The sequence below is a fragment of the Ixodes scapularis genome, unplaced genomic scaffold, assembly GCF_016920785.2.
Source record: "Ixodes scapularis isolate PalLabHiFi unplaced genomic scaffold, ASM1692078v2 PGA_scaffold2__306_contigs__length_199485367, whole genome shotgun sequence".
In the NCBI taxonomy this organism is placed as follows: Eukaryota; Metazoa; Arthropoda; class Arachnida; order Ixodida; family Ixodidae; genus Ixodes; species Ixodes scapularis.
Genome location: NW_024609857.1, coordinates 96,206,431 through 96,219,497, shown reverse-complemented (window position 1 = coordinate 96,219,497; position 13,067 = coordinate 96,206,431). Strand labels below are relative to the sequence as shown.

Below are 13,067 nucleotides of genomic sequence, written 5' to 3'. Positions count from 1 at the left end.
GTCCATTCGCTTCATTCCCCATTATACGTGCAGTCAGCCAGTAGCTTCGAGATAAACAGCGCAACTCACCAAAACAGCCGCATAAGCAAAACGTTATTCGGAGACTTGGCTCGGTTATTGCCGCCGCCTATTTGTTTCGAGTCAAGATCCTCCGGAGTTCAAGGACGACAACGTCCCTCGGAGATTGTGAGGGCACCTTCCTGGAAACCTGCGTATCCCGGAGGCAAGAAGTCTCTATAAGCGTCGCCGCCACTTTCGCCGTCGTCGACGAAGGGGAAGGACGCACCGTTGGGAAGACCGTCGACTTGCTCGATCGCTGACAGGCAACATGAACCGCGGAAGTTTGATCTACTTGTTCACGTTCCTGCTTTTGGGTAAGTGGAGCGTCGCATGCTTAACTCCTCCAATTATTTCACTTAAGTCCCATCTTCTTCCTAGTTCTGCGCAGAGCATGTATAGATATAGCCAAACTGCTTTGTTTTCTTCTTTTCGGTGATTTACTCACGCCAACGAAAGGACTTCCTAAAATAATTCTCTCGAACCGCTAGTTCCCAGAAAGATACTCCGAAGTCCGGACAGAAAATAAGGAGAGAGTTTTAAAGCTAAGTCAAAGGCACATGACAAGTTAAAAAAAAAAAAATATATATATATATATATATATATATATATATATATATATATATATATATATATATATATATATATATATATATATATATATATATATATATATATATATATATATATATATATATATATATATATATTGCCGCCATCACAGTATCACTTTGAGAAATCTGGAGTGCCTACTTTCTGAGGAAAAAAAGAAAAGAAAAAGAGATTGAAAAGCTGATTGCTGCAAGCTATTGAAAATGGCGAGACTGAAAATATGTGAAACCTGAAAAAATCAAGTCTGCCCTGTGACACTGAGCATAACGTATTATTTTCCATGTTTTTTGGTCTGCCTTTGAGGTATCGCGACACAGGTAGATGAGAAACTTGGCTTGTGCAGTACTGCTAGCCTGGGGTTCTTAATGTGCATCATGCAGTAGTGATACGCTACCGCACGCCGTCACGAAGTGCATTTCAAATCGAAGCAGCCACAGGTAGGGACGAACCCAGGATTCTTCTTTCCTACAGCACTATTTTTCGCTTCCCGTGCCTCGAGCTGCGGTCCACCGATCCGCCTACATATTCTGCAGCTTGCGCACACTTTAAACTAGAGCCACTAAATGAGCTGTGCTTAGAGTATCGGCACTCCATTCCCCGACATTGTTGTGGCCGCCGCCATTTTGGCTCGTATGCAGAGCAGACGCAACTGTCGATCGTCATGATTCAAAAGTGCGACTTCCTCAGCATTAAGTTCGGTGTTACGAAGCTCATGTAATACTGCTTTACTCTGTCGCGAACTGTTTAAACATACGTGGAGGACAAAAAAGCGTTTATTGTGATTTCAGATAAAGCTACAGATAACTGGTAACCATGATCTTAAGCCACAATATGGCCAAGTGTCGTTACTCTGAAGCGTAGCTTATTTAATGGCGCTACTTTAAACAATAAACCGAAAAGAAAGAGAAATGTTTCATCATGAACCCCTCGTGCCAGAAAATTCCTCTCGTGTAAAACTGGTATCGGCTACTTTTCCTGCTTTCTTTACTATTCGCATGCTTCGAGAGAAAATAAGAATTGGAATAGCTAACGTATCTCAAATTCTCGTAATTTAAAACAGGCTTCTTTTTTTTCTGGACAAGAGGAGGGGATAGTTAGCCACGTGTCTTGGCTTCCCTCAGCCGCCTGCACTGAAGCGGAATTTAGAGCCGCCTCGTTTCCCGTCGTCAAAGAGGAGCTGCGATTCGTCAGATGCACCGACATTCCTGCCCCTCCTGTTTCCAAGTAGCGTAACCGGTGGATGCAATGATGCGAGCGGATGTAGTCGAATCCGCATTTTCGCGAATCGCTTCTGGATTTTCAGGATAGCCGTACTGGGGAACAAAAGATTTTGCATTGACCTCAAGTTTTTGTATCAATAACTTCTTTTTGTCTCAAAATTAAGTTTTCAATTTTCTCTTTGAGATAACAAAAAAGAACACAAACTCGTGATCTATTATCTAGTATACATGCCAAAGAATTCAATAATAGTTAAGTTTGGTGGGCACAATGTGATATACAACCTGTATAAACCATGATATATAAGGCTTTTTTGTTATTATTTGGGCAAAACAAGTTTTACTTTTACAAATCCTCCCTCTCCCCCCCCCCAAAAAAAACTCTACCCTACTTCCTAAAAAAACAAACTCGCCAGTGTTTTTTTTTCTTTTTTTTCATTGAGCCAAATTATAGATTTTTCAATCTTATTTTAGTTTAAACTAAAATTACAGTGCTGGCTTTTGCTATAGTACTGTCAGGTCCTTCTATCGCTTCCCTGAAGAGGGTTAAGTGTATGTAAAAACATCAAAGAGACCCTCCTCTCCACCCTCTTCTCCTTTCGTCGTACCGCAGAGAGTTCCGAATTGTGCCTACAAAACTGCTATTCAAGCACGCCGAGTGCATACAGATGACAGAATTTTAGCTCAACTCACTCAAACTCAAAACCAGCTCAAAATCAGAATAGCCATTCCCTAAGTCAGAGTCACCTTATAAACCAACTCAAAACTCACTCACCCACATCCTCACAGTCGCACTCACATTCAACTATTCTTTCACGACCTCATGAACTCACAAAACTCGTGAGCTCACTCAGACTCTTGCTCAAGTATTTAATAGGTGGTTTGCAAACCCGTTCATCATCACCTCACGTCTGAGAGTAAGTGTGAGTTCAATGGGTGCACCCATGAGCAAGTATTGTCGAGGTATAGTTATGTGGCAATGTTTGATTGAACTTAAAGCCCCTGAATCCTGGGAATGTAACGCCGAGCTCCCCTCATGGTCGCCATTTCGGTTCATGGAATGAGCATTCTTCTTGACATCTACATCCTTGGTGAGCCGTTCCGAATGCCCGGTGACAAGTTGCTTTATTACGATATTTCTTGAATACCAAGATTTTGTTATCCACACACCAAAGAATTAGGCGGACATGTTCGCACGGCTACCAATGCCGCGTCGGTGCTCGGCGGTATTGAAAAATAATTTCCCCGTCTTGCAATATACAAGAACAACAATACCATTTTAAAAGAGATCTGTGGAGAGAAATTAGCTTGATTGATAAGCTGATCTAATGCAAAGTGCCAGAGATGCTTATATCTGCGAGGAACAATTTCAGTAAGATGATACTCCATGGCGATCTTGGCGCGACTGGTTCAGAACGACCCTTTTGGATCTTCGAAGATTTGAATGGACCAAAATGACGATTGCCATGGCAACTGAAACCGATCAGCCAATCTTCTTGCGAGCTGTGGACGTCTGTAGGTTTGTCAAAAACAGATAATGACCGTCTGCTTTCATCTCTCTCCCGACTTAAAGAAGAAGTGCGTTTTCGTGTCCGGCTGGCAGGTAGGCAGGGAAGGCAATCGTGCTACTTTCCTAGGATCTAGTGACTTTAATGGTACTTAAACATGTTTCCATTGTTTATCACCCAGTAAAAAAAATAATACTGAGTCACAGTTCTGCGCACGCATTCGCAGCTCTTGATTTTCCGCGGAAGACACTTACCGCGCATGCTCAGAACGCGTTCTACAGCCCAGTGCACAAATGTAGAAGCGGGCAGAAAACGACTAGCGGAAGTTGTAAAAAACAAAGGGAGTAGCCCCGCATCGGGCTGACTGCATCGCTCATACCGCGCGCTACTTGTCTTTTCAGCAGTTCTCGCCAACGGCCAGTTCTACGCCGACGACGACGGCATCCCAGGATTCCCAGGGCTGTTCCCAGGGAAAGGGGGCGACCTATTTCCCGACCGAAACCCGACAGGTGGTCTTCCCGACCGACTACCGACAGGGGGCCTGTTTCCCGACCGACGCCCGGCAGAAGGTCTCCCCGACCAACTCCCGACAGGAGGCGTGTTTCCCGACCGACGCCCGGCAGGAGGTCTTCCCGGCCGACTCCCAGCCGGAGGCGTGTTTCCCGACCGACGCCCGGCAGGAGGTCTTCCCGGAGCGTACCCTGGAGGCCCTGACCGCTACCCCGAAGGATCGCCCGGCCGCTTTCCCGGTGGACTACCCGGAGGAACCAGCCCCACAACGTGCAGAGTAAGCACAGGCTAAGCCGCGCTCACACTTCGAATGCGTCATAGAAAAGGCACCCTGTGGGGACACTGTCTGATGCATGTTTCTGCCTTGTATGGCGACCCCGCTACATTGGTCACTCAGAAACGTACGAAGCAAGACGTTTCGAATATGCGTCAGGCGTGTGGGCAGTTAATTATCTCGTCATGTCTGCAGCTAACATCGTATGTATTTTGTGCGTTGTGAGAGAGGAGTGTCACTCCGGCTTTATGTTCGTGTATTTGACATGTGTTATGATAGGGTCCCTGTGTTTTCGGGGTAAGTTTTTTTTTTCAAATTTGGGGGTGTTTTTATGGTTGTTCATTTTAGGGCAAAGATGCAGTGCTTGTCAAAAACAACTTTTTGGCGTTGGACAAAAACAGATCGGTGTGTATCGAGTTTTTTTCTTCTTTTTTTAAGAAAGTAGGACACGGGCTTGTGGTCATCCAACCTCCAGGGAGCATGCGTGTGACCCAAATGTTTAAAAAAATAAATATAAAAAAAGTCCTGGTACCAACGATAAAAGCAAACGACGTAAGGAGTGTGATTCCCGAAGAAAGAAGCGACCTCATAGACCGTTCAGTAAAGCTAACGTTCTAAAGCAATGCAAAAAAAAAGTAGATAAACTTTTTTTAGGTGAAACTTGGGCCTCTTTTATTCAGGGACAACTTCGATTTTGTGTGTGTGTGTGTGTGTGTGTGTGTGTGTGTGTGTGTTTATTTTTTAAGTTTTGCCCAATTTTAATGAAAACAAATTTTTCCCTTTTTTTTTGGAGGGGGGGGGGGGGGGGTTAATGGTGCATACCGAATGCACGCTACCGTAATTATGACAGATGACAAAACGCATACGTTTCAAGTACAGGGATCAGCATGATGAGAGGCTGAGCCGTGGAAAAATTACATGGACAGAACCCCTCTATAGCCTTTGTAGGTTGTAAAAAATGTATCGTTAGAGCCGACGTCATGTGGAAAAGCTCATACATCGAAGACAAGCTAGCACAAATTAAACGAAGGTTTGTTGTCGTTTTTCTCTTCTGGAGGTCATATGTTACTCAATGTTTTGCCATCGCAAGTTAGTCTAAGTCACTCTAAACGGTGAAGGAGGGTCTAAAGAAAACTGAAAAAAAATAAGTTTCTGTTTTTTTCTTAAATATTGATATGCAATTTTGTTACTATTAGAGAAGTGAGGTGCGTTTCTGCATGACTTACAAAGCTACAATAATGGCTAAGCATATTTACATATATATTCATCAAATGAATTTCAAGCTGATCATTTTGATTTCTCGTGCATCGTTTTGTATAAAGGACTTCGTTGGTAAATAACTTTTTTGAATATGTCTTTAAAACGTGTTTACTTGGCGCGTTTCGTTAATTATTTGGTATAAAAGTATGATCGTCTTGATGTTAGGTGAACATTATGTAAACCCTCCATAAAATAAATAGAAACATAGATTACGACGTGCATGCTTCGGTCTGAAATTGACGACTCTGCAGAGTACCCTGTGAACCTCGAGCTTCGAAATTTTATACCTCCGGAAGAAAATTAGCTACGACGTTTGCATGTAGTTGAAAGTTCCTCCCAAGATTATGGCTTTCATGTATACGTTTTACATAAATATCATAACTATGACCCGGACCATAATTGTTCGACCTGATGTGAAAACACCCCTTAGAAAATTAACATGACGCACCTTTCACTAGCTAAAAATTCGTCATGAACACACTAAAGAGTTTGTTTGCACAATACATGGGTGGTGTTAAAAAAAGGGGACACGAAGTGCACAAACAATTATGCTGAATAAGCAACGCTTACACATCTATAACTAATCGCCTGAGAGAATCCACTATGCGAAGTTGGTTCCGCATCTCAAAAAGAGCATGAACATTTTATTGGCAAATGTCGGGGAATAAGCACTGATGTCTAATTTTCAGCAACTCAAAAAGTGGCTGGGGAAGCCTGACGGAACGCTCGGGCTTTCATTAAACAAAAACAAAATTTTAGATTCAAAATGCTTATGAGTTACGTTTGTTGATGTCCTTCCAGAACCACATTTGTCCTATTGGAACCCGGTGTGTATCCGCAAGAATTCAGTGTGTGCGAGCTCCGTGCGAACCTATTACAACCTGTGAGTATTAAAGAATTTGTCTTTATAAAGCATGAATTGCAAAAGATATTCCTTCCGCAATATAGTTTTCAGTGTAGGACCATCTTTCATGTTTAAAATGTACCCTTTCGTTTCTTGGCTGTTGTTAACGATGTTCCCACCTCTGGTGTTCCATTAATCTTCACTAATATAAGGTGATTTACCTTGTATTTTCTTTTACTTGTTTTAGTATTTAGTTTTAGCGGAATGTCTGTTTATTTTTTTTAGAAAGCAGGACGAACAATTTACAATGATATTTTCAGCTAATATGGTTTGCTTTAAGCAACCCCAACAGACTAATTTCTGGGTGCTTCCAAGGCTCTCTATAGTGTATTTCTTGACTCTTTGTCATCCAATAATTGTTGCACATCAATTATCTTACAGGTGTTTCCTAATCCACAACCTGAGCATGGAACTGCAAGCCTGCATTTATTTTGTTTGAAAAATAAAGGCAAATGCTCATGTGTGTGTGTGTGTCTGTCCACCTGTTTTTTTTTTTTTTTTGCATTGCTATTGTCTAAACTAACGTAAGACTGGAGAAAGGTAAGGGGGGAGGAATTGTATTATCACTGGTACAGAAAACAAATCAGGATTCAAACCACTGATAAAAATATAAGGATGTTTTTCGAAACGCAAGCCAAATCGTTCCTGCGAAAAGTACGCTTCCCAAAGAAAATTTTATTTATGTCGTAGTGACCTTTGCCAAAGGGCCAGTTTGCGAAAATTAATAACGTTCGGTATCTTTAAATTAATAATTCCTATTTTGTCATTGATTCTTTTATTACAAAATTTAAAGACACGATTTCAACTAGAAACTTTCGGGTCATCATTGAAAACCACCAAATCTGTGCACTTCACAGAAAAATAAGCAACACGCATCGTTTTATGGCGGTCAGAAAAACACTCGATTTGTCCGCGTTTCTAGATTTCGGTTCCCTATCGGAGCGCACAACCTCGCTACCGGTCCTGTCCTCCGTGGACAAGGCGCGCAACCATCGCCTCGCCTCCCTAGTACGAGAAAACGTAAAAGTGTTGGGCGAGCCGGTGAAATGAGACGATGTGCTGTTCGAATGAGATTGTAAGAATAAGCTTTGACCCTTGGGCTCAGCTCTGCCATTCGAAGAATGCGTAGCGGCGCACGTTAGTTGAGCGCTGTGGCCACGGGGGAGCAGCACTGATGGACCGGAGGTGCGTTTTGATGGGAAACCGAAACTTCAAAACGCGTCAAAATTTAGTGTGCTTTTCTTTTCCAGTGCGACGTAAAATTTTGCGGATGCCTTAAGTTATATCTGTAGAATTTAGATGGGTGGATTTAGTAGTTTCCGATGATGTCCAGAAAATGTTTAATGGAAACCATGCGTTTAAATTTGGTAATAAAAGAGTTAATTATTAAAGGGTAATTGTTGACCTAACTCTACAGAGTGCTGTTAATGTTTCTAGACAGGCCCTTTGGCAGAGAACGAATCAACATCAACCTTTTTTTCTGTGCGATGGGTACTTTTCACAGAAAAGGTTTGGCACGTTTTCCTATAAATATTCTATAGAATATAAGTTTTGGAGTTTTTCACTCTAAAAAAACGAAGAACTCTTTTGAGATCTCAGCAAGGATTCAGCGTTAAATGTCAGAATAGTACTACAAATGCATCATCTTTCCAAACGCGTTGCGTTCAGGCCTGGAGAGTAGCGCGATACATATGTGTTGCGATAGTATTTTATAAACATATTTTATTTTATATTTTTTATCCCGATGCATTTTTTCAATTGTATTTTGTATTTCAGTAATAAAATACATTTTAGGGCATATTCCTGGTATCGCGATACTATTAGGGTTCGATGTATCCCACTGCAATTTTCCAGAAACAGTTGCTCTTTAAAGAGAAGTTAAAAGCGAACTTCTTGTTCCTTTTTTGTTTGGTTGAGGGAATTGCTGGTGGTATAAAGAACACCGAGTCTTTAGCCGTGTTTACATGAATGCGGCTTCAGCTCATCGACTCCCATCGTTCTTCGAACGAAGCCGACGCGGCAACGTTAACATGAATGCGCATCAAGCCCTACGCGACGGTAACGCCACGCTGTGTCAAAACTAAAAATTAAAGCTGCGTTTCCGGCACCAGCCGCACCACGTGACCACGTTTTCCGGTCCATCGTATCTTGGGGCCTTTCCACGCTTCCAGCGAGCGTAAAGATAGTGCCCGCTGTCTTCAGGGCAGTGGCGGATCCAAGGGGGGGGGGGGGGGGGGGGGCGGTGGGGGCGATCGCCCCCCCCCCCCCCAAACGCCTCGCCAGGCAACCCCCCCCCCCGGGGGTTCTTCGTCAGCCCGAGAAAAAACGTAAGCAATCGACGCAGGATGCAGCTTGTACAACCACTGAGAGAGGAAGCAAATGCTCTGGGTACAGTGTAGTCCGGGTCTGACCTTCTCCTGAAGACGCTCCGTACTTCCCCACGACCTTGGCTTAAACATAAGCCCGCTTTCGTCCTCGCCTCCATCCCTCACTGAGGATCAGCGCCGCAGCGCGGAATACAGAAAGAAGCCGACGAGCGCCAGAAGGGGGAGATGTTTCCTCTAATGGGCTTCATACTGCCTGCGGTACGACTTCTCATGGCGGGAAGCTAATAAAAGAAAGATAAACGGTAGGAACACTCTAAAGGCTGGAGACTGCTTACACGGGGTCCTCAAGCCGACGCCGTAGGCATTTATTTGTATACAATGCCGTTTCAACATAGGGTGGCGGGACATATTTTAGGAAAGGCGCCCACTACTCCTTGTCTCCATTTGGCGCCGTCTTTATTTTCGAGTTAAACGCGGCTTCTGTGGGTTGAAGGCAGAGCTTTCGCGCGGCTTTGCAGGAGCGAATATGTGTGTATCGAACGGAACAGAGGCGGGGCTTGCTGGTTTCCAACTGCGGCTTCGAATTCCCTACCTAGGGACTTGGGGAAAACGAGCCCTTTCAAAGATGCGACTATACATAAATTAAATAGACAGTGCCTGTGCTCGTTCGAGTGAACACCGACTCCCAAACACCCATGCTGCAGTCGTGATCGGCCTTTAGTCCAGTTGAGATTCGCCGACCGGACAACCGTTCTGCCCCATCATATCTCTGCACCTGTCCTCTCGACCCTGACGAATGAGCTAACTACCCAGAAACAAGTGTTCCTTTCATACAGAAAATAGCCAGACGAAGTGCAATTGAATATAATTTGGAAGGATCCATTGCTGGTTTAAGGTCTTGTTTAAGTTTAAAAGTTATAGTTGCCGAACTGCAACATGCTTTCAAAAATATTCAACAATTATTCGCTTTCGTTCTCTCGAGTTGCATCCAGAACACGTGAAAACACGAGTTTGGGTTGGCAATGCCGCATGTGCTGCGCTCTGGACATTCGAAATATACGGCGAACAACCGACGAACTTGCCTGGCAGCGTTCGTTTCGCTCACTGCGTCAACAGTGTTTTGACGCCGCGAGCAGCGTCGAAGCCGCCGGGTCATTTTTGTCGCTTGTTTGCAACGTACTTGCTCCATTGATTTAAGCCACTATTCCCGTTGCCGCAGCAGTTGAGCACTAGCTTCAACCAGAATGTCTGCCAAGGCAATGTTTTTAAGCTGCCCTAAATCGACTGCTCACGTAGTGTCGGTCTGATACTCAAGTTTCAGAAAGGATAGTACCACCATAATTTTCTAGATACCTCTAGCGTGGTCACCCGAAAGGTTTTAATTCAAAGAGTTCATCCACGACAGGTAAACCGATAAAAAAGCTCTCAAGATCAATATTATGTTATCAGAGTTTAGTAAAAACGATAATGGAGGTCTGGATCCGCCCCTGCTTCAGGGCTGTGGAAGAAGTCACGAGACGGAAGAAACATCAAAACCCAAGAGTTCAGGGCTCCAGGCCGTGCCGCCGGGCCACTCTGAACCAGAGGCGACGTGTGTGCGCACGCCCTGGCGAGCAAGATCGCAAACGCCCTGAAGACGCCACCGCGCTTTGCCTCGCCAAACCTCGCCGACCGCGACTGGATCAACCGGACACCGAGGCCCGAGGCCCGAGAACGGCACCGAGGAAGGAGCTGCTCCTTCTGCTCTACCGTGCAGTGTTCGGAACTCTCGGCGTCGTTCGTGCTTTCGCCGAAGCCTTTAGAGACCCCCTCGGACACGCAAGTCGTAATTCGCAAGGCTTGAATGGAGGCCACCCTCACCGAGCAGCCCAGCTATATTCCGCTCACTTATGATGGCAATAAAAGGTCTCGTTTCTTCTCGGAAGAAAACTGCGGGCGACCACACAGGACCCCTTTTCGCGCCACCGAGCAGGTTGGCCGCCGCCATGTTCTCAGCTGTTCACTCGCTCCCTCAGCAAGCGCCTTCCCATAATCCTCCCCGTTCGAAAATGCGATGTGACCTCCGTTTACATGGGCTAAATGAATGCGGACTCGTCGTCCCGATCCACCTGTCTAGCGACCTAAATGCTATGCGCTTTTTTAGCGCATTATGCCGTTTACATGACCGCATTGAATACGACAACTGCATTCGATGCGATTAAGTCGCATTCATATTGTGGTGGCTGCGGAAGAAGAAGAAAACGTCTTCCTCTAGCCCTCGGGACAACGATTATCACGAGGAGACACGGGTTTAGAATGACTACAACGCTCACTGCCGTCTCCACGATTAAATTGTGATATATATAATATTGAGTCACACCAAGTGTTGACCCGGACGTGATATGTTGTAGTCATTCTATGTTGTAGACAGCTGTGATATGTTGTAGACAGCTGCAACAGTTGCTCAAGCTTTCGTCACAGGGTGGATTGCCCGTTTTGGAGTACCATCAATAGTCACTACGGACCGCGGACGACAGTTCGAGTCGTACCTTTTTGCTGAACGGATGCGACTCCTTGGCATCAAACGCCTTCGCACAACGGCGTACCATCCCGCCGCAAACGGAATGGTTGAACGATTTCACCGCCAACTAAAATTATCACTGCGTGCTCACAGCTTCATCCCCTGGACTGAAGCGCTACCCATTGTTCTACTAGGAATTCGTTCCACGCTCAAAGTGGACATTGGGGTCTCTACTGCTGAGCTTGTCTACGGCACTACGCTACGTCTACCTGGCGAATTTCTTCACAACACGTCACCTGATGTGCCCACGTGTGCCCAGGATTTTACAAACTATGCTCACCGTCTCAGACAACATTTACGACAACTTCGCCCATGTGCACAACGAGAGATTAAGAACCGCCCTTCCTTCATCAGCCCCGACCTTGACACCTGCACTCATGTTTTTGTTCGCATCGATAGAACAAAGAAGCCACTTGAACAGCCATACCAAGGTCCGTTCAAGGTCCTCAGCCGAAAGTCGAAGTTCTTCACCATTGACATGGGCGACCGTCATGAAACCATCTCAACTGATAGATTGAAACCTGCTTATACAGACGAATGCAGCTACAAACAATACTTTAACACAAACAAACCAGCAAGTCGGTTACAACCATCGCATTCGGTGAAACGCAACTTGCATGTGCATTGGGATTAACACTTAACAATTTTCCTAGCGGTGTAAATAATTGTACATATTCCTTATGGCAGTGTCCAGTGCCAAAACATTTAGTTGCAATGTATGTGTCTAGCATATAACTTCGTTTCTACCGAGGGGAGTATCTGTGGTGGCTGCGGAAGAAGAAGAAAACGTCTTCCTCGAGCCCTCGGGACAATGATCATCACGAGGAGACACGGGTTAGAATGACTACAACGCTCACTGCCGTCTCCACGATTAAATTGTGATATATATAATATTAAGTCACATCAATATAAACGCGGCTTTTGTTATTGTACAGATCAAGATTCGTTAGGGACGGTTTTTTCTTACCATACGTCAGGGGTGGCCAGGCGGACCCGGCCTAAGAGCCGCAAACAAAACCACAAAAATTTCAAGAGCCGCAAGGGGGGGGCGGGGGGGGGGGGATAGCAAACTTTTGTCCAGACCAATAGACGAAACTCAAACTACTTTCGACGTAGAAGTAGCACACAACTACCAGACCGCCACCTGTCGTTCGATATAAAGCAAGTTCCGTTTCTCTTTTTGGGGAAGTGCTCGTGTGACCGGGAGGGAGGCGGATGAGTGGGTTAAAGGGGGGGGGGGGGGGGGGGGGGGGGTAGAGGAGCGTGCCGCGAGCCGCACTTTAACACGCGAAGAGCCGCAGCTGGGCCACCCCTGCCATACGTGATCACAACTTTCTTTATTGGGCAGAGATAGCAAATGTTTTCACAGGCTTCGGGTGCTCGAAATTTTTTATAGATTCCCAAAACTGTACGGCAAATCGTTAGACAATGCGGTTGCACTCGTGAAACTTTCTAGCATCACAAACATTCAGCGATACATAGTGATCCCAGACGCCTACGTTCACGGCGCCCTTCATTAGGTGGTTTACGCCTACCATGTGTACGCTTGATAGTTGTTCCGAGAATGAAGCGACACTACCGCTAGGTGGGTTGATAAACCTGGCGATCTTCCAGAGCCTTCCATACTATCGAGCTTCTCTCTCTCAGTGCGCAAAGGTGGTCGAGCTTCTCCTCGCCTACCCCTCTGGTCGCATGACGTCCCCGTTAACCAAACAGCGTCGATCATCTCGCTCCTCCTCTCCTACCCGTCAACCAATCAGTGTCGAGCCTCGCGGCCATGCTTTTATCTGTGCTTCACGAAATGCCGAGCACCTAGCCAAAGAACGTTTCATGTTATT

General features: G+C 45.3%; 1 protein-coding gene across 2 annotated transcripts; it reads left to right on the top strand.

The window, feature by feature from the left end:
- Positions 1-257: 257 nt before the first annotated feature.
- Positions 258-6,805, top strand: LOC8038684 (galectin-3-like). 2 transcript variants are annotated; one of them, XM_002412808.4, is made up of 4 exons: positions 258-374; positions 3,796-4,181; positions 6,240-6,321; positions 6,724-6,805. In XM_002412808.4, the coding sequence occupies exons 1-4, from the start codon at positions 329-331 to the stop codon at positions 6,732-6,734; spliced, it is 525 nt and encodes a 174-aa protein (XP_002412853.3). In that variant the 5' UTR covers positions 258-328; the 3' UTR covers positions 6,735-6,805. The 2 variants fall into 2 exon arrangements, with proteins under 2 accessions (XP_002412853.3, XP_029839954.2); XM_029984094.4 differs by having other exon boundaries at positions 275-374; positions 3,799-4,181.
- Positions 6,806-13,067: the final 6,262 nt, after the last annotated feature.